The sequence below is a fragment of the Pyxicephalus adspersus genome, chromosome 6 (genome assembly GCF_032062135.1).
Source record: "Pyxicephalus adspersus chromosome 6, UCB_Pads_2.0, whole genome shotgun sequence".
Classification (NCBI taxonomy): domain Eukaryota; kingdom Metazoa; phylum Chordata; class Amphibia; order Anura; family Pyxicephalidae; genus Pyxicephalus; species Pyxicephalus adspersus.
This window is the reverse complement of record NC_092863.1, coordinates 66,822,121-66,842,593: the sequence shown is the minus strand read 5'-3', so window position 1 is coordinate 66,842,593 and position 20,473 is coordinate 66,822,121. Positions and strand designations below refer to the sequence as shown.

At 37.6% G+C, this 20,473-nt stretch overlaps 1 protein-coding gene across 1 annotated transcript in view; it reads left to right on the top strand.

Annotated features, from left to right (window-relative positions):
- The window catches only part of MAN2A1 (mannosidase alpha class 2A member 1), an 87,790-nt gene that overhangs the window by 15,241 nt on the left and 52,076 nt on the right, over positions 1-20,473 (top strand). The window contains exons 3-4 of the mRNA XM_072416099.1: positions 4,350-4,494; positions 20,027-20,198. Of these exons, the coding sequence (XP_072272200.1) occupies positions 4,350-4,494; positions 20,027-20,198 (317 nt within the window). The remainder of the gene's footprint in view (positions 1-4,349; positions 4,495-20,026; positions 20,199-20,473) is intronic.

The following is a 20,473-nucleotide window of genomic DNA, read 5'->3' as shown; positions in this document are numbered from 1 at the left end:
AGTAGTGTGTCCAAAAAATATTTTACTGGGCATTGTGTTTTGCATTCCTGCTTTAAGCCAGTAGTTGCCAAATATATTGAACATTGTGCTGACTTCTCAAAAATATTTTAAGCAGTCTTTGCCCTTTTCAGTTCCTAGTTTCTGTTGCTCCAAAGCAATTGTTAGTTTCATACAGTCAATAACAACTGAGTCTGACAGAATTGTTGGCGTTCATATGGGCAGTCGAAAAATGCAGACAGTTTGTGACTTTTTTTGTGGGTTTTTACACCAGAGTAAAGCTGCGTACACACTGCCAATTTTTGTCGTTGGAAAGGATCTTTCACGATCCTTTCCAACGACAAGGGACTGCACGATGCATGAACGGTGCTGTACATACAGCACCGTTCATGCTCTATGGAGAGGGGAGGGGGAGAGCGACGGAGCGGCAACCTGCTGCGCGCTCTCCCCTTCCCTTTCATTAGGATCGGCTGTCGTCCATCGTCCGTGGATCCGGCAGGTCGGTCGTCCGGACGATGGACGACACCGACTGTACACACGGCAGATTTTCGCCCGATAATTGGCCGATGCCGATTATCGGGCGATAAAAATCTGACGTGTGTACGTAGCTTTAGTCAGCCCTAACGATTAGATTGATGACCAGCATATTTGCATTCTTTCTGGCTGTGATTGAAGTGTCCTATTCTATACTTTACCTATTGCTTTTGTGTGTGAACCTGGTGTGGATGTATAATTTCACACCACAGATGTTCTTCTGAGGTACTTATCTTTGACTGCCTGTCTATATTCTCTGGCATTTTATCCTTGGGGTGATGTCACCTGAGAGCTTTTCCTGTCAGTGATTTTTTTTAATTGGAAATCACTTCCTAAAAATCTGCTCTAAATTTATAATATCTGCAATATTTCTGTCTGAAAGTCAGCGGGAAACCCTTTGTCACTGCAATGTTTGAAGAAGGTCTACTTTGACAGAATAGTGGTGCTGGAATTCCTGGCAGGAATAGTTATCATCTGACTAACAGGCATGACTTCGTAAAGACAGACCTAAGGAATGAAAATTGAGCTACCTTTGTTTTTACCCAGAAAGTAAACAGTGACCAAATCAAGTTAATATTCATAAACCATTCAGTCCAATCTATAAATTCAGCACCACGTTAAAGGGGACCAGGAAATAGTACTAAAGTTTTTTATAAGGACCATTAGCTACCTGGCCCCTGCAGTTTGTCCAGATTTGCTGCAAGTATGTGTGTGTGTTCTATAGTTTTTAATATTGTCTCAGCTGCCCTTTATACCCCACTTCCCCAGCATTTATCATAGAAAACACGTACCTACAGCCTAGCTCTTCTGGAATGCTCGGCCGTTTGTACCATACAGTCCGCTCTGATCCATGCAGTCTTCACAGTGATGATATCTTGAAGAGCTGTCGAAAAGTTGCAGAAATTTGAAATGTATTAGAGGTTTGAAAATAAAAAATAGAAGTGCTCTAGTCTAATTTGCAGATAGTTTTAAAAGCCTGTCAGAGGCTAGCCAATTATAACAACAAGCCATCTATAGTATACCTTCCTAAAGCAAAAAGTGCTAAATACTATCTCCATCTTTTTGCTTGCACTTTAAACAACAAAAAAAATAATGACCTAAAATATATAATGGAAGGTAAACGGAGAGTAGCATTAGGTGTGTTCAGCACAGACTTTCTGTATAAATATCTTTCAGAAAGTGTCTATCTGTACACAGTGTTGGTAATGTAATACTTGTTGACTGAAAAATAGGTATAGTGTAGCCCTGTTATGGGGGGGGGTCATGTAAATGACCCTTAAAAACCAGGTAATGGCGCTAACCTGTAGATAACAGAGAGGATCCTGAGCCTTCGCTATGTGGAAGAGTGAGGATACTAATAAAGATGGCAGTGCCTCCACCCAGGACAGGGTCTCTGTTAGGAGAGGGGCTCCCTTCCTGGGACATTACCCAGAAATAATAACAGTAATAAAAAACAGCATCCGAGGAACCACTACACCCAGCATACAACATTAACCATTGCAGCTAAATGAACACACAGGTTGGAGTATTTGTAATCTTTATATCTCAAAACAGTAATAACAATATTTACAATCCATAAACAATGCATACACAAATCAAGCACATAGCAGAGTCCTGAGGAGAATTGTGCACAGATATACCCGGGTATATATACAGTCTATAACCACAAATACCTCCAGTACTGATCAGTGTCAGGATGAGTTGCAGAGGCCTCTGGAGTTGATTGTAGCAAAGATGTCCTGATGAGATGATCCTGAAAATAGCAGCAAGGAAATCCTGCAACTGACTATTGGGCTGTGTATGCTGTGATCCTGGATTGCAGAGATGCAGGCAAAGTCTCTGGAACAATCTCTCTGCACTACCACTTAGACACTAGCAATCACACTAATCTGCAATGCAACCGGACCTCTGCTACCTATGGGCCATCGGATGCCAAACCTATGCTAGCTGTAACAAGACAGAGGGTGCAGATCAGCAAAGATAACTGAAAGGGCAGAGGCAATATATATTTGTGTATGTAGCTGATACACTGAGAGTAGGGATTTCCCTAAGTGATCTCTGATAACGGATATCACATATACCCCATTAATACAGAGGATGATGATATGATACTGCACTACACATAGACACAGCAGTCAGTGTGTTCTGGAAGGGATGCAGGCACCTACCCTGGCTGAGCACATGTCCCCTACAATAGTTAGCTTAAGTGCTCCCTCTATACACATACATAAACATGTACAGACATATAATGCATATACATACAAGAATGCCGATTGAGTATACATTGGGTATAGCTGTGCACGCTGGAGTGGCAGCAATAATTCTAGGACTAAAGTGCCTTGGTAATTCTTTTTAAAATGATAAGCTGTAAAAGATTTTGGTTTGCCTACAGATCATGCTTTTTTTTTGGGGCATGTGCAATTTTGAGGTTGGATGTGTTTGGTGTCTATTTACTTGAGCCATCTTTAAAATTGTACAAAACATGTATTTATATTGTGTTTGTGTAAAAAAAATTGAGCAGGTACTAAAAATCTGGGCTTGATAAACAGCCGTGCAAGGATCATCTGACATCTAACCCCCACATTTTATTCTACCGGCTGTCTGCTTTTAGCAAATGCATTTTTTAGTGGCTTATTTTTATTCTTCAGGCTTAAAATATGCAGTTTACCATGTGTGTAAAAATGAATAAAAAAAGAAAAATGTATTTTAAAGTTATTCTAAGCATCTCAGTTTGACTTGGTATCAGCCTGAGCTATAGGAACCAACCTATGGAAACACTGACCTTGTACAGTTAGGTCCAATAATATTTGGACAGAGAACTTTTTTCTAATTTTAGTTCTGTACATTACCACAATTAATTTTAAATGAAACAACTCAGATGCAGTTTAACTGCAGACTTTCGGTTTTAATTCAGTGGATTGTACAAAAAGATTGCAAAAAAATTTGAGGAACTAAAGCTTTTTTAACATAATCGCTTCATTTCAGGGGCTCTAAAGTAATTGGACAATTGACTCAGACTATTTCATGGGCTGGTATGGGCAATTTCTTCGTTATGTCATTATCAGTTAAGCAAATAAAAGGCCTGGAGTTGATTTGAGGTCTGCAGTCAACTTTATCTAAATTGTTTCATTTAAATATAATTGTGGTAATGTACAGATCCAAAATTAGAAAAAAAGGTGTCTGTCCAAATATTTATTGACATACCTGTATACATGATGATTGGAGAAGAGCATGGTCTGCTAGGAGGAGTATAGAGTACCAGCTCAGCGCTTCTCAAAGGTCGGGGTAAAACGTTTTTTTTTTTTTTTTTTTCTGCTGTATCTGATTTTCTGCTAAAATATCCAGAATGTATGGTTATGCATTTATGTTTGGCACGGTCTGGCAGTTATTGGGGGCGATGAAACCACCCCCCTCCCTTTCTTGAGCATGTTCCAATTGTTAGTTTTTGGTTTACTTATTTATTTCTCCCTTTGACATGATTGTGCATGTAAAATGCCTAATTGCCTGAAATAGGTGACCTAGGCCTGTTTTATGTTATTGTATGAACATCAGCCCATACCCCCCCCCAATCAAGCCGACTTCTTACCCACACTGTCATGGAAGTTGGGCCGCAGCATTGTTTTGCATGGGTTTGGCAACATTGCTGCATGGGTTTCTGATTCCTGGGATTACACTGGGCTGCATTATCAGCCAACAAGAATTTATTAGTTTACCGATTTCTGACAGAATTATTAGACTATGTGCCTGCAGTATTTTGAATGGATAAAACAATGCTTGCCTAAGCATAATACTTGTTTTATTATTTTTTTTTATTTCAGATGCTTGATGTGTATGACATGCTTCCATTTGATAATCCAGATGGTGGAGTTTGGAAGCAAGGTTTTGACATAAGCTATGACGAACATGATTGGGATAATGACATTCTTCAGGTTTTTCTTGTGCCTCACTCCCACAATGATCCAGGTAAAGTATGAATGCTGAAAAAATGAATATATATATATATATATATATATATATATATATATATATATATATATATATATATATATATTTCTTTCTAATTAATTCTCCTGTAATATTTAGAAATAATATTGAAATGTAATTGTTCATAGTAAAAGGCTACCCTTGTTTATGTCTTCATCTGTAATGACGTGCTTTTCTGTCTTAACAGTATGCATCTTTACATCAAAATTATAATAATATGTATTTGGAACTGACCGAACCTTGAAGCTAAATTTTGGGCAAAAAGCAAAATTCTTCGGTGTTTTTTTTTTTTTCTTATTTTTTTTGTTAATTGGAGAAAAGATTTTCCCTAACTGCATTCAGGTGGCAGTTACAGATCTTGTGCCTACCCCAGCTTGTGTGACTGGACAGGAAAAAAAAAACAAAAGGCTTATGAACCCATGTCTACTCATCTATTAACAATCTTCTTGTTGACACATGAGCACTGCAGTACTACTAAATGGTTACCTGTGCTTCCTGTGCCTTTTCCTCTCTTTCATTGCTTTGCTTTACATAGGATTTAGACAAATAACCAACTTGAATTCCAATACTTATAGTGCAAAAAAAAGAGAAAAAGATACTAATCAAAACAAAAGCTAATTATAGAGAAGCGTGGCATGCTTTTACATTTATTATTAATATTATTATTATTATTATTATTAATAATAATATTAATAACAAACAGGATTTATTTAGTGCCAACATATTATGCAGCGCTGTAGCTTTATTAGGGGTTGCAAATGACAGATAGTGACACAGGAGAACCCTGCCCTGAAGAGCTTACAATCTAGAAGGTGGGGTAAGTAACACAAAATAGATTTCTGCATACACACTCAAGTCTGTCTCCTAATCCCCTGGCAAAGTCTCACAAATACACGTTACATTTGCCAGTTCACCAAATGCAGTTTCTGTAATGGAAACAAATATTTACTGTCCCTGAATTCATACCGGAATAGCCAGTTTTGCATAGGCTGTACCTACTCGCAATAAAGTGGGTGGGAGGGGGGTGCAATGGCCAAGTCTAGAAGCACCTGCACTACTGATTCAGAATACTGTAGTGTATAAGTGAGCACCTGGCCACACTTTGTCCTGCTCATGTTTATATCTACCTGGAGTACAGCTTTAAGGTATCATTCAGAAGAACATTTGTTGAACCCCCGTATTCTTTGCTGCTACTGAAACATGATGTAGTTAAAATATGTGCAAAACAGTAATTAAAAGATAAGGTGCCTTTCATGCTTTTGCATTGTCTTGTCACGTCATACCTGAGTTAATTGTAGTGTACTTGATTTTTAATTGTTGCAGCCTATATGCATTGTAGTTCAGTACAAATCTAAACCTTCTAGTGGTTATTCGGGTGCATGTTATGATGGCTGTATGTGAAAATGCTACACAGATTTGTGATGGGTAGATACAAGTTTGGCAAGCACAGGTCACTCTTTCAGATGGTAGAAATATTTTCTTACACTCTATACTGTAACAGGATGCACATTTTTATATTAGGTAGCAGATTTAGTTAGTACCTCTGATTCAAAGCTCACAAATCTAAACCGTTGGCTTGGCGTAATGATGATTTGCAAACATTGCAGAGATGAGCAGCTTAGACAGAAGTGTTGGCAAGAGAGGAAGCTGTTTGGAAAAGACCTTTTGACATCTTGCATTGTTTTAACCCTCACAGGAAATAGCTGATGTGATGTAGCATAGACATTTTTTTTTCTGAACAAAACACTCATAAAAGAATACATCAGCAAATACAGAAGCAGTCTGTTTTTTTTCTTTCATTGAAATAGTTTTCTTCAATGTTTGTGTTTTTTCTGCCTGTACTGCACACATACTGTGTATTAACTTCCTGTGGATATGTGTGTGCTGCAGCGGCAGCTGAATGTCACATTTTTACTTTTTGCAGACTACGGCTAAGCGTGCCAGCATACTGTGCACAGCTGCATGTTTTCCAAATTGTCTTCCCGCAGGAAAGGGTGACAATGCCACAGCAATGCCACTGAGTTAGCATTGTCACCCTGGAAAAAGTAGTACCAGTGGATATATTTTACTGGTACAATTTCTATTTTCCTTTTTGAAAGCAGAAAATATAAAAGAAGAATCTATTAGTTACTATTTTCAAGCAGGCTCACTCAACTAAACACTTTTCCACTAAATCAATTTCCAACAAGGAAAAATGCCAGCTAGGGTACTTTAAGTATCTAAAATACACCTTTATGGTTCATGGCAGATTTTAGCCTATTGGCCTTAAACACGAGTCAGGTGTGTGGGAGTTCATTCAATCCCAGCAACAGCAGGGTAAGCGGGGATGTACCAAGTCCAGGCAGGTAAGAATGCCTATTACAGAATGGACATCGTCTGTTCCTTTTCTGCAATAAAGCCCTTTCTGATCACAACTTTAGAACTTTATTTCATCTTTAACACGTGTATGCTAGATTGTAATCAGAAACAAAGTTTCAACAAATTTTGTGTAATAAATGCTGCTCAGTGTCACAATATCGTGTAGGCTTTTCTACATATACCAGTGTTGCATCGTCAGTGTCAATCCCCAATAAACATTGTTTAATTTTTTTTGTTTTTTTTTTTAATTTACTGATTAGCCTGAAACTCTTGGGATATCACCTCTTCTATGCTTGAATGCTAATGCATTTGCAAAATGGCATTAAAAAACATTGGCGATTACCTACTCTGTATTTGGTATTTATGTATACACGTCCTAACTATGCATATGTGTGCTCCAAGAGTAGGGAGGAACTGTTCATTTTTTAAACTGCATTATATTTACATTTTTTTTTCAATTTTATTGCTGTCACAAGGGGTCAGTGGCAAGTATTTTTTATGGGGATATCTGAGGTGTTTTACACTTCCAGTTTGTGCAGATCAGGGGGAGAGAATTCTGGATCTCCTCCTTTTACTGGTCTTCCTCAGGTGGTGGGATTTTACCAGATACCCTCAGGAAGTGCTCAGTTCATATTGCAAAGATTCTTGTTTTCACCCTCAAATCCATCCCAAGCTCAGAGAAGCAAGGTGAGCCTGGCCATGGGCACAGGACCAAGTTACAGTGGTAGTTTTAGAACAGGCAAAATATAATTGGTAACATGAAAAGGATATTGACCAAGTCTCCAGGTCCTCCTCTCTGTTGATGGTCAAATGATTTCTGGGAATGCTGCAGCCTTAAAATGGGGAATTTATCATCCTCCCACAAAAAGTACGAGGTTAATTTAAGAGTTGAAGGGAAAAGGTAATTTTGTGGAATACATATCCAGCCTAGGCAATTACTATCTGTTGTGATTTTATGACAGGTACTCGCTAAAACCAAAGTTTTCCTTTCAGCTGAATCTTCTGAGAAGTTGTAAATGTTTAAATGGGCTAATCTGGCCAACAGTAGTTAAAAAAAAAGGGTACTTATCTGCATAGTTCTGTTGTATTGTTTTTCAGATATGTGAATGTTTACTAGTGGTTTTCAGCACATCAGGAAATGTGGTTAGCATCTCTGCCCAAGAGCTGCCGATATGTTTGGGTACCTCTTTAACCTCCCTGGCAGTAACCCAGAGTGTGGCTTGGGGTAAAAGGTAAAAAAAACATGCTGAAAGTGGTAACCCTGAGCCACACTCAGGGTAGCTAAAAACAAAAAATAAAAACTTACCTGATCCTGTCGGCATCCTCCAGCGTCCTGTTCATTGGAAGATGATTAATCCGTTCCCATGAAAAAAAATCCTATTGTTATTGGCACAAATATACATTGATGGGGTTGTATAAAATAATTTAAACACTGCTTAATACTAAAATGAAAATTTAACCTTACCTTGCTGAGAAGAGTCGAGTGCTTACTAGGATAATGCTGAGAAGGGAGGAAGAGGGGATGTTATGGTTTGGAAGAAGAGTCCGCTTCCACTAAAACTTCAGGATCTGAAATTCTGATGTTTTTTTTCTCTTTCTCCTCTCTCTCTTCTCTGTCTCTTCTCCGTACTTGGACCTGGTTAAGGATCTCCAGGTTGCACTTTTACTAAAAATCTGTCCAAAGAACTTTACTTCTGCCTTCTCAGGATGTTTCCGAAATGTGACATTGTCTGGTCATTCCAGACAATGCTGTTACAGCTTGTTTGGGCTTTGTTGGGGTGGTACTTCTCTGCAGAGTTTTTGCCAAATGGATGGATGTCAAAGATTTCCTTAACCTCCTGACCGTTAAGCCCGACCTTCGTACGGGCTAAAAAAAGTTGCTCTTTTGGTTAACCCCGAGATTTTCTGTAAATTAAAATCCCCACTTACCTGGTCCCGCTGTGCTCATCCAGCGTCGTGTTCGTGTTCCAGCGTCATCCGTCGATCTCCCTCTCCAGCGTCGGGTGCCTTCTATACCAGCGGGACCGGTAAGAAGCCGGCCGGCATCTTGTGTTCCGCCGGCCGGCATCTTGTGTTCCGCTGGCCTCTTACCTGGTCCCGCTGATCGTCCCGCGTCCTTCTCCTTCCAGCGCCGGGTGATCTCTGAAACAAGGAAAAAAAAAGCCGGACGGCTTCTTGTGCGTGCGTGCGCGATGACGTCGGCGCGTGTGCGGGAAATTCAAATTGAAACTCATTCATTCATTTTGTATTGGATTGGATACAGGAGTTTGTATTCAATCCAATACATAATGAGAGTTTGAATTTTGTTCTCATTTTGTATTGGATTGAATACAAAGTCCTGTATCCAATCCAATACAAAATAATAGAAAATATATTTATGTGGTTTTGTCTATAGGTATGTGACGGACACTAGGGAGGTGTTTTAGAAAAATATATTACTAATACAGTATACTGAATTATCGCATTTTCAGTATTTTTCATTTATTTATGTATTCTTGTTTAAGCTGAATTTTGTGTTTTTCCTTTAATTTTATTAAAAGTAATTTTTTTTTTTTTACATGATTGTGTGTTTCAAACATTTTTTATATTCATTATATCTACTAGACCCCTATTCGGACATATTTCTGTAAGTTACAGGTCTACAATTTAAAAAAAAAATTTCATGAAAACCTGTAACGCTTCTGGTACAGAAATCTAGACCTCAGTGTAACGCTCAGTTGGTTAAATAATGAAGTAGGGGCTTCCTCTATCTCCTCCTGATCCGAGCCTGAAGAAAGTGCATCCATCCTAGTCCTTTGCTCTTCCCAAGTTTCTGCAGCTCCTCAGTGGTCACAGCTCTTCCCTGTGCCCTGCCACCAACTCCTCCACATCACCATCACCCCCGAGAGGTTCTTTCAGTCACTGCTTCTGGCCATAGTTTCTTCCAAGCAGAGTTCATTGTTCTGTAGGAAACTTCCTGCCAGGCTTTGTCAATGGGAGTTATGCATTGGACGATAATTATAGTAATCTTTCCAATACTCTCTCGGGGTTACGTCTGTGTCAGAGGTCACTTCAAAGCACCTCTGGAATAGTGCTTTAGTGTAGAGTCAAGAGGAGTCGTAAAAGGGGGGAGGAACTTTACAGTGATGACGTCTAACTCTGGCAGCACATAGTCCTGCAAGCTTAGAGGGTGAGCTGGAGCATTATCCATTATGAGGAGGGCCTTAAGAGGCAGGTTTTTCTCCTCTAAATACCTTTTTACACTTGGCTCAAAAACAACATTAAACTACTCACTAAAATATTCTCTGGTTACCCAAGCCTTGCTGTTTGACCTCCACATCACAGGTAACTGAGTTTTCTGCACTTCGTTTCTTAAACGCCCTTGGATTTTCAGATTGGTAAATCAGTAGAGGCTTCAGTTTACTATCCCCACTTGCATTGCCACAGAACAAGAGGGTTGGCCTTCATTGGCTTGTGCCCTGGCAATGCCTTCTCCTCTTGTGTAATATAGGTTCTGTTAGGCATTTTCTTCCAAAACAGGCCCGTTTCATCACAGTTGAACTTGTTGGAGAACAAAACCCTCAACCTCCACAAATTCCCCAAACGCTAACAAAATCATTGGCGGAATATTGATCAGCACTGGCTGCCTCTCCATGCCTCACAACACTTTGAATGCCAGCCCACTTCTTAGAATTATCAAACCAACCATGGCTGGCTTTAAACATTTCACTTTCTTGGCTCGTTCCTACCTTGTTTTTCAAAAGATCAGCATGCATCAGTTTTGCCTTTTCGCAAATCATTGCCTACGATATGCTATCGCCAGCACACTGTTTTTCTGTTATCCAAATTAAAAGCAATTTTTCAAAATGCGCTAATGTCTCTGATCTTTGTTTCGCAATGCATTTTACCCCCTTCGCAACGTTAGACTGATTTAATAACGTCTCTGTTTTTCACAATTGTAGATACTGTCATTCTTGCCATACTGTATTCAGCAGCCATGTGACGGATTAGCACGCCACCTTCATACTTTTCAACAATCTTTTTTCACCTCCATGGTGATCCTAACCATTTTCTTCATTGCTTGGCTCTTCTCCTTAACTTTCTTAGAACTCATGATCAATGAATTCTATAAAAAGCACAAAAACAAAACACAAACTCACATGCTTCATGGAATCACAGGGAGAGGGTTCTTTACTGAATGATAGCATCTGACATACTGACGCTCGTGCGAATACTAAATGAGTGAAATGTAAGTGCACCATATGACATTCAACAAACAGATTATGATTCCCTCCTTAACCCTTCTCCTTAACTTACTTTGAACTCGTGGTCAATGAATTCTCTTAAAAGCACAAGAAACAAAAAAAAAAAAAACTCACCTGATTAAGAGTCACAGAGATCAGGTTCCTGAGCTTACGATAGCATCTGTTGTACTGATGCTTGTGCGCAGTCGCGTCTAGTCTCGAGAGAAGTCGCGAGTCGTATTCCAAAGCAACATTTTTCGTATACCAAGTTGGACTTAAACCAAAGCGGACGTATACCGAGGTACCACTGTGTGTGTGTATATGTATGTGTGTGTATATATATATATATATATATATATATATATATATATATATATATATCTCACTGTACAGTTATATTACAAGTGTCAGTATTTTTATTCACCCTTGTTTTAACAGATTTGTGTGTTTTTTTATTTAAAGATTATTATTAAAATTAATAAATATTGGACATATTTGGGTGAGTTATCCCTAAGAATTATAGGCCTACAATGTAAAATAAAATTTCATACAATACCACGTACCGCTTTTATACATATAAATCCGGACAAAAATTAACCACCCAAGAGGTTAAAGTGTTTTTTTTTTTTTTTTTTTAAATTTAACCCATAAACTTGCATTGAGAGTGGAAAATTATTGCAGTCATTGAGCACTAAGCAAGAAGCTTTACCTATATGTGAAACAGGAAGATATAATTTTCTGAAACTATGTTAAAAACAAAAAGTAAGCCATTACAATTTATAAGCGTATTTATTTATAAATTAAATTTATTTATAATAGTATTTTGAGGAAGATCCTCAGAAATTAAAATTTAAAATATGATAGGGGTAAAAATTTACCCCTTATGTATGTGGCATACAAATCTCAATAAAGGGGTAATTATTGAGTAAGTTTATATTGTATTATCAGCGGAAGAAAAGAAAAAAATTTTTTCAGTTTTGAGTGAATAACATTATTTTCATCATTAATACTAAACCCGTTTTTTTTTAAAAAAAATTCCACTATTGATCCTGAAAACAGGACTTTTTATAAAACCGGTAACCAGACTTTTCTTGGCAGGGATCTTCCAGGTTTATGTGTTTTAATGCCAGTAATTGATTCTTAAAAGGGAATGTTTTCTTTAGGTGAATGTCAGATTCCCTGTTTTCTAAATAGATCCCTATGTTTCGTTTTTAATACAAACATCAGAGCTGCAGGTCAGGTGTGCAAAATATTTTTGATTTCACAAAAGGTGATGGTGAGGGGGAATGTGTTAAAATATTCCAAGATTTAAAAAAAGGTGCTCTTGCAATTTGGTAGAAAACAGAACTATGTGTATATATAATTATTAATAAATTATACTTATATGACAGGAAGTCTTTTAATCAAACACCATCAAAAGGAACCGTCTGTTAGATCTGCGCTATCCAAATTTAAAAATAAGTTTTTTCTTTGATTGATGAACAACATTGGCACTGCTGTATATCTGACAGATTACTGTCACCTTGGACAAACAGTTGTGATCATCTTAAATGATCTTGCATGTGTTTGTAGCTTGAAGTTGATCCTTTGCTTTCAGTAGTATAAGTCACACATCTGACGCAAGCATGCATAACTGTTATGATATGAGTGAAAAACATTTGTAGATTTATTGTTTATTCAAAATTACACATAAAGATATGCACTATTTTGTTTTGTTTATTTTTTTTTACTTTTTAATGTACACAGTATTTTTACAGTAAGTAGTAATTACAGAACCTACCCTTTGTGTGATTTTTGTATACTAAACAAGCTTAAAAGACTCTTTTAGACAGTCTATGTAGTCTATATATTTTATTATAGGCATACTCAGCACACCTTCTCTGCCTTGATTCAATTTTTGGCCACCTTGATTGATTGGGCTGGGATGACTTAACCTATCTTGTGGGAATTCATTTAGTCCTGCAGCTGCAGGGGAAGCCAGGATGTTTAAGGTATCCATCCAACCATTTTTACAGACGAGACGATGATCTGGCAGGTACTAATGCTTATTGCAGAAGGAACATCACTTGTCCCTTTCTGCAATAAAGCGCTTCCTATAAAATTCTAAAAGTGAAATTTTTCTAGGTAGTTCTTTCTAAGTAGTTTTGCTTTAATGCATAGCTTCCCATAGAAAAAGACTCCCTTCAGTGCTGGATTGACTGGAAGGGTTTCTAGAGCGCCATACTGGGCTTTTGACTTCAGCTTAAGTGAATTTTGAAAAAAAATTGTATAGTATTTATTATGGAAAATATGTTATTTACTCAAACAAAAGTAAACATATTGGCAGTTCTTAGGCAGAGATTCTAACCATATTTTTGTGCTAAAAAACTAACTAGTAAACATTCAGAAATCTGAAAAACAAATACAACATTCATAATATAAAAAGAAAAAAAAACAAGGTTATTACCTTTAGGTAAATGTTACAATAATACTGCTACATGTCTACTTCCAAAAACAAATAACTATAATCATAAAAAAGAAACATAGTTCTCATGTCTAACCTCTTCCACAGCCCTTGGCCAAGAAGTTAGGAAAAAAAAAACTGTAAAATTATTTTTTTTTAGTTGTTTTTTTCTACAATGTGTTGCCCTTTACATCTACTTACAGGGTGTTTGTTATCTTGTATAGGACCACTAAGGTCATACACATACCTCCCAATGATATATATATATATATATATATATATATATATATATATATATATATATATATATATATATATATATATATATATATATATATNTATATAGATAGATAGTGTGTTTTCTCTAATCAGGCAGTCTGTCTGTGCAAAGCATTGTAGTATTCCTCCAACAGTTTTTAATCATCATTAAATATGGAGCTTCACATAAAATTTAGTCAGTTCTATTTCAGCTCTATGGTTAGCCTTAGTGAAAGAATTAGGCTTATGGGGATTTTAAGTTTCTCTGTGGAGACAATATGCAAATAAAGCAAGACCGGCATTAGAACTGTTACATGAAAGTCTATTAGATGTCTGTACAGAAATATAGGTCAACCAAGCGTATGGTAGAGAGTTAATATGGTTTGGGCAGATAACGTTTAAAAAGTATTTTTCTTTAACTGTGATTTTACAGAATGTGGGTAGCCATTTATTACATATTGTAATTAACCTAAGGACCTCTGATTTAAGTTTTTTTTTTCAGTTGGTTAAACGCTTTCATTATTGGTTTTGCTCATTGTGGTAAACCACAAGGTGTAACATCTGTTGGTTTTGGCTGTAATGATTTCTGGTGCTGCTATTTAAATTCCCAAGGTGTGACTTGGTAAAGGTAAAAAGAAGTTTGCATTTAACTGGTAATTGCTTACAAATGGCCATGGATCTGCTGCAGCTTAGTCTTTACAGTCAAAGATTTTGTCAATGCATTTAAAATAGCAGTAGTTGAGATACTTTTGGAAGGCAGTAAATATTACTGTCAAATGCAATATACATAGTAATGAACATATGGAAAAAAAATTGTACTTTGTCCAAATCGATTTTTTGTTGATGGGGCTCCCTGTGTAAACTCCCCCCAATAGTCATCACAAATCATGACTTTCTTGCCATCTGCTTGATTTCAGGAGAATTCTCAATTAGGTCAGAAGTTATATATGACATGATATTTTGGTGTTCTCCCCAGAAATCTTTTTTAGCCGGGTGGGGGGGGGGGGGAACTGGGGAAAGACACAGCAAGTTTAGAGCTCCTAGTTATTTATGCCATGGGTATCAAGTAACCCCAAATATTGTGTCATTCTTCCCCCCCCCTCTAAACTTTGCTCTATCTTTCTAATGCCTGGCTTGTTAGAATGTACAATGTTTCCATTTTTTGTATATTGCTCCAACAAGTCCAGTGCTGTGTATTTGAATCCAACTGCCTAGTGTTCCATGTTTTATTTGTGTAATTAATCCCTTGTAGTAGTGTAGTAGGCTTCATTCACTTTAGCAGTAAAAAAAAAAAAACTGAGCCATTTACCCCTCCTGAGTGACTACTTGTCAACTGCTAGGGATTGGTAACTGGTGGTAACTGCTAGGCACCTGGGTTTGGTAAGAGGAGGTAAGTGCTGAGCTTTTTCAGGCCTAGCAGTTTTTTAAGCAGCAGTGGTTCCTAACTAGAGGAAAGTGAGGGGTAAACACAGCATATGCAGCTGCCAATGTGAGTTCAGCCTGACTTCAGATACGACCTCCTAGCTCTATATCTAGATACCTTTTGTGGAAAAAAATTTCACTTAATCTGTTCACAAACTGAACCCATTGAGTCCCATGCTTGCTCAGCTTCCTTCTTCTTTCTGATGCTCACCGTTCCATCAAATGCTGATTTCATTGGGCATGCCTGAGATTGAGCACTTTTTTATTACATTATAGGAAAGCCCCTGATGATACATTCCCAATGTCGTGCATGCACAGAAAGAGCAAGCCCACAGCCACCTGGGATATGTGACACAAATACCCCAGGAGGCTGCAGATTTACCCTTCTGTCTTTACCACCATGGCAGTAAAGATGGAAGGGGGAGGTGTCTTCCACAAAAAATTAAACAAATTGTTGTTTGTAATTGCAGGGTACTCTCATAGCTACTAATACCTAAAATTTATTTTTTTAATTTCAAGATATGGTGATCACAAGTTTTTTACCTTGTGGAAATTGAACATTTGGCTTGCTGTTTTATAAGAACCTGCACCTAGAAGCCCAAAATTGAAAATGCAAATTAAGGACCCCACGGGCCACTTACATAGCCAAGAGCATTGGGGTGGGCCCCTAAATTTTTTACCTACCTTTCACCAAAGTATATTTTAATACTATGCTACACTTTCTGATTCTGTTCTTCCAACCCCAATTAATCTGGAATGGGGAGGTGCAGGAAACTGAAAATGTAGGTGAAAGGGGGGAACAGATGTAAAAACCCCTAAATTTCATTACCATGCCATCATTAGAACATAAAAAACCTCTGCCCATCAAACTCTCCTCGTGCCTACCATGAACCCTAATTTCTCTAGAACAGAAAAGGACGGGTAAACAGAATTATAGGCACACTTGTGGCTAACAATCCCCCCTAAACTTTCATCACCTTAACATCATTACAACATAAACTCTGCCCATCAAAACACACTGCCCTGTTACACATGAATGTACCCTACTAGTACCTGAGCCCCAATTTTGTTTTGATAGGCAGAGTTTTTTTATGTTCTAATGATAACATAGTGATATTTTAAGGGATGTTATCCACAGATGTTCCCCACACATTTTCAGTTTCCTTCACCTCCCCATTCCAGAGAAATTGGGAATCATGTGTTAGAAGTGGTCAGTAATGTGTAACAAGGCAGTGCATTTGCCATAATAATGACATTTTAGTGGGGGTGTTAGCCAAAGGTGTCCCCCCACTGCACCTTCATTTTTAGTTTTGTACACTCCACCATTCTAGGGAATTTGAGGTTCAAAGAAGAGAAGCAGACAGGATAACATAATATGACCGTTACAGATTTGTGAAAGGTAGCTTCTAGTTTAGGGACCCCATCCCAATGCTCCTTTCTATGTAAGTGGCCCCGAGGGGTCCCCAATTTGCATTTTCAATTAAGGACACCTAGGCGCACTTGCTTCTGATACAGAAACCCCACTATTGTATTTTCACAAGTTCTTACAATTGTGATCCCCATATCCTGAAATTTTTAAAAGCTGGGGTGCTGAAATTGTGGTTATTAGTTACTACTAATTATGAGTGTTCCCTGTGCACCCTGAAAATTTGAAATCATTATGACATACAGTTTAGGCGATATAGAGGTTTATACACAGAGAGATGTAAGGCTGAGGAATGTGACATGCAGTTACACACACAGATGATGACATCATTACACGCTCACTGGGCAGGTACATTGTTATAAGATGTCCTGATCTCATCCTAGCTGTGCTGTGCTTTTCTCCTCCTGCCTGACTCTTATCAGCAATCGGCTCTTATCAGGTGAGAATGGAGTGAGCAGACTCTCTGTTTTTCCTTCAGAGCTGCTGCTAAGTGCCAGGCCGAGGAGGCACGGCAGCTGGGTGGCCCGCCCGCCCGCCCGCCCATCAAAAACAGGCTGGGGAGAACTATGCATTTGTAATCTGTAATGGAGTTAAAGAAAACCAGTATTGCGTAATCTCATAATGCAGTAGGGCTTTGAAACACTGACCTTGGAGATGAATGCAGAGCAGGAAAGTTGAGTAAAGTCACAATATTCAGACTAAAAAAGTTCAGGTAGCCTTGAATCTGCAGAGAGGACTGCAGCAGATGCCTCCATACATTTGTATAGTGTGTTGTTGTGTACTGAGCTCTACTGTGCACTGTGCTGGGGTGCCATATACAATTACCACACAGAAAGTGTGTATTGGCATTTGTTGTGGCAATATGTGTTTGCCCAAGCCACGTGTCTGAATGGGTCCTTTGGCCCCCTGCACACCAGACCACCCCACATTCATTTTGAATGGTGTACTGCTATACATCGATAAACTGACAACTTACCATGATCATCTGGTTAGTGTCATGCTGGATTTCAACTTTACATCTTCAAAGATAAGTATACATGTGCTATCTAAATATACCAGAAAACTATATTTTAGTATACTGTGGGTGGAGGTTATATTGAAAATTTGATGTGCTATGGGTGACTGTGCATTTCAATATAAAAAGTATGCATGGGAAACAAAAGCATTATATTTAATTTGTAATGTAATTTATTAAAATGCTTTTATTAGGAGCAGTGCAGATTGTTGAGTTTGGGGTGTTCACTTCTGAAAGTAGTGGTTTTCGGGCACTTTCATTTTGATGCACAGTGCCCATGAAGTCTGCAGAGAAATCCACTACACGCTCAGGAAATTGTTGTACAGGATACAGGTGCTGGGGCTGTCACACAAAACCTGCAGATCAGAAGATGGCAAAGAGATAACCTAATTTTATTAGCATTACAATCTCCAGACATTCAGTTATATATGTTTTTATTGTGTTATTGGGGTGAAGCCACTGAAGCACACGTTTTGCACTGCTTATACCTTGAAACCCAAAAGTTATATAGGTTAGTGTAATGTTCTTAAAATGTACCAATTGATTAATCTTACGCGCTGCAGCCTTCTATCTGGTCTCATGCTTCCTGCAAAGTTTGTTATAGAGCAGCATCTTATTCACCCCCTAAGTAACTCCAGGTCCCAGGAACCTGCTATTAAAATAAATTGGATAGATGCACCTCACATCAATGGGACCGTGTGAATAATGTCCCTCTTGCCATCGTGGTCCAAATTCAATCCTTATAGACCCTTTGATTAAAAAGTCATTGGGGTTATGATTGTGGCATCAGATGGGTGGAAAGTCAGCTCAAGGAACCCCTGGCAACCTCTGGGGGAGTGCTTAGGATTCCACAGAACCCAGGTTGAAAATGACTGTTCTAGAGGGCCATCTTACTTCACATCGCCAAAGATCTACTAAACATTAAAATATTCTTCTTTGTTGCAAAATGTCTTCCCTCATGCCATGATATACTGAGCATATTTTTTTTTGTATTCGTGATACTTAATGGAGAGGTAAAGGAAATTTCTTTCCCTGTGGAAGTCGTCTTTTTTTTTTTTTCTTTTTTTGCTCCCAGTTTACACAGGTCAGGCAGGAGCGGGGACAGTTATGCTTTGCCCAGGGAGCAGTAATTGATATCAAGTTACTAAAGACTATATATAATCATAATTGCCAAGACCAATGTGAATTTCTTCCCACAATAAAAATCCATCCTGTTTTACAGAGTGCTGTATAAGTGTTTTGAATATGTCATCACTTATTCAAATCTCAGGGACAGTGGGACCACTTAATAATGACTTAATATAGTGGAAAATAATGTATGGTTTTGGATTACATAGTAAACCAATTTTCTAACATATGATCTTTGAGCTCCAATTTATGCTATGTTAATCTCAAAACTACCAAAATATTGTTACAAGGCAGTGTAAGTTGTTACTTGTAATGTATAACCTAATGATATTAAAATGAATAATGTACATAATATTCAATATTAATGATAAAATCAACTCATTACTGGAACACATTTGCTTCAAACAGCTCTGTTCTGATAATGAACCCTGCTGTGTACTCAAACCAATTTTACCAGATGAATCTTTCCCCTATCCACACTACTTAATGTCCCTCCCCACATTCTGTCCACTTCTATGCCCTGTTTCTCCTTATCTCATGCAATATATATAGATATAGATATATATATATATATATATATATATAGATATAGATACATATATCTATATCTTCTAGTCTCTTTTTTTCTTGAATTGCCACTGGTTCCCACTGACGGATTTGCAGCAGCTGGTTGCTGAGAAGCAATAAATTGGAAGAGTTGCTGTCTAGTAATCATTTTTATGTATTATGTTTACTTTCTTTACTGTAGTTACTGTAATTTTAGATTGTAATACTGTTTACATTGACTTACCTGTTTCTAAACCCACCCCATGTTTTAACAAACTAGTTAATATACAGCCTGCTTCTTCTAAACTTGCATCTTGTTCATCTGGCACATCAATGTTTATCCATATTAGGTGCCACCACACAAAGCAGAGTGCGTCACCAGTGAAATACCATAATTGTTTTAAAATTAAAGTTTTTAAAGTAATTTGCACTATAACAAACTAAACACCAATACATATGGATAATTATAAGCTTAAAAAAAGGATAATACCATGAACATGCTCCAGTTGAAGTTTAAAAATGAACTGTGAATGGCTCTACAGTATCTCACATTCCATGTGTGCAATATGAACTGTGAATTAATACTGAATTCCTGTCTTGTGAAGCCAGCTCAGGATTATTCTACAGAATATGAGGTATTCCTCTATAGAAATGAAACTCCCAGAACCTCACAGTTCAAATCTCTCTTCCAGGTTGGCTGAAAACCTTTGATGACTATTTCAGAGACCAGACCCAGCACATTCTTAATAACATGCTTGTGAAACTACAAGAAGATAAAGGGAAAAAGTTCATGTGGGCTGAGATTTCATATTTCTCCAAATGGTGGGATGGTATTGACAACCAGAAGAGAGAAGCAGTGAAGAAGTAAGTTTGATTTTTACAGAACATTTAGCTTTTGAAAGAATATAAAAAAACATGATTACTGAGTACTTACCAAATGGTAGAGATAGAATGTTAAACATTTCTAGCTGTGTTTATTTAAACATAACATGAATAATATGTTACTGTTTACATCATATAAATATATATTTTCAGTGTTTAAAGTTATTTTAAAATGATGATTTACAAACAAGAATTTGTCTTTCTTTTCCAGATTTTCTTTTTTTTTTTTTTTTTTTTTTTTTTTTTAGTAGTATAAT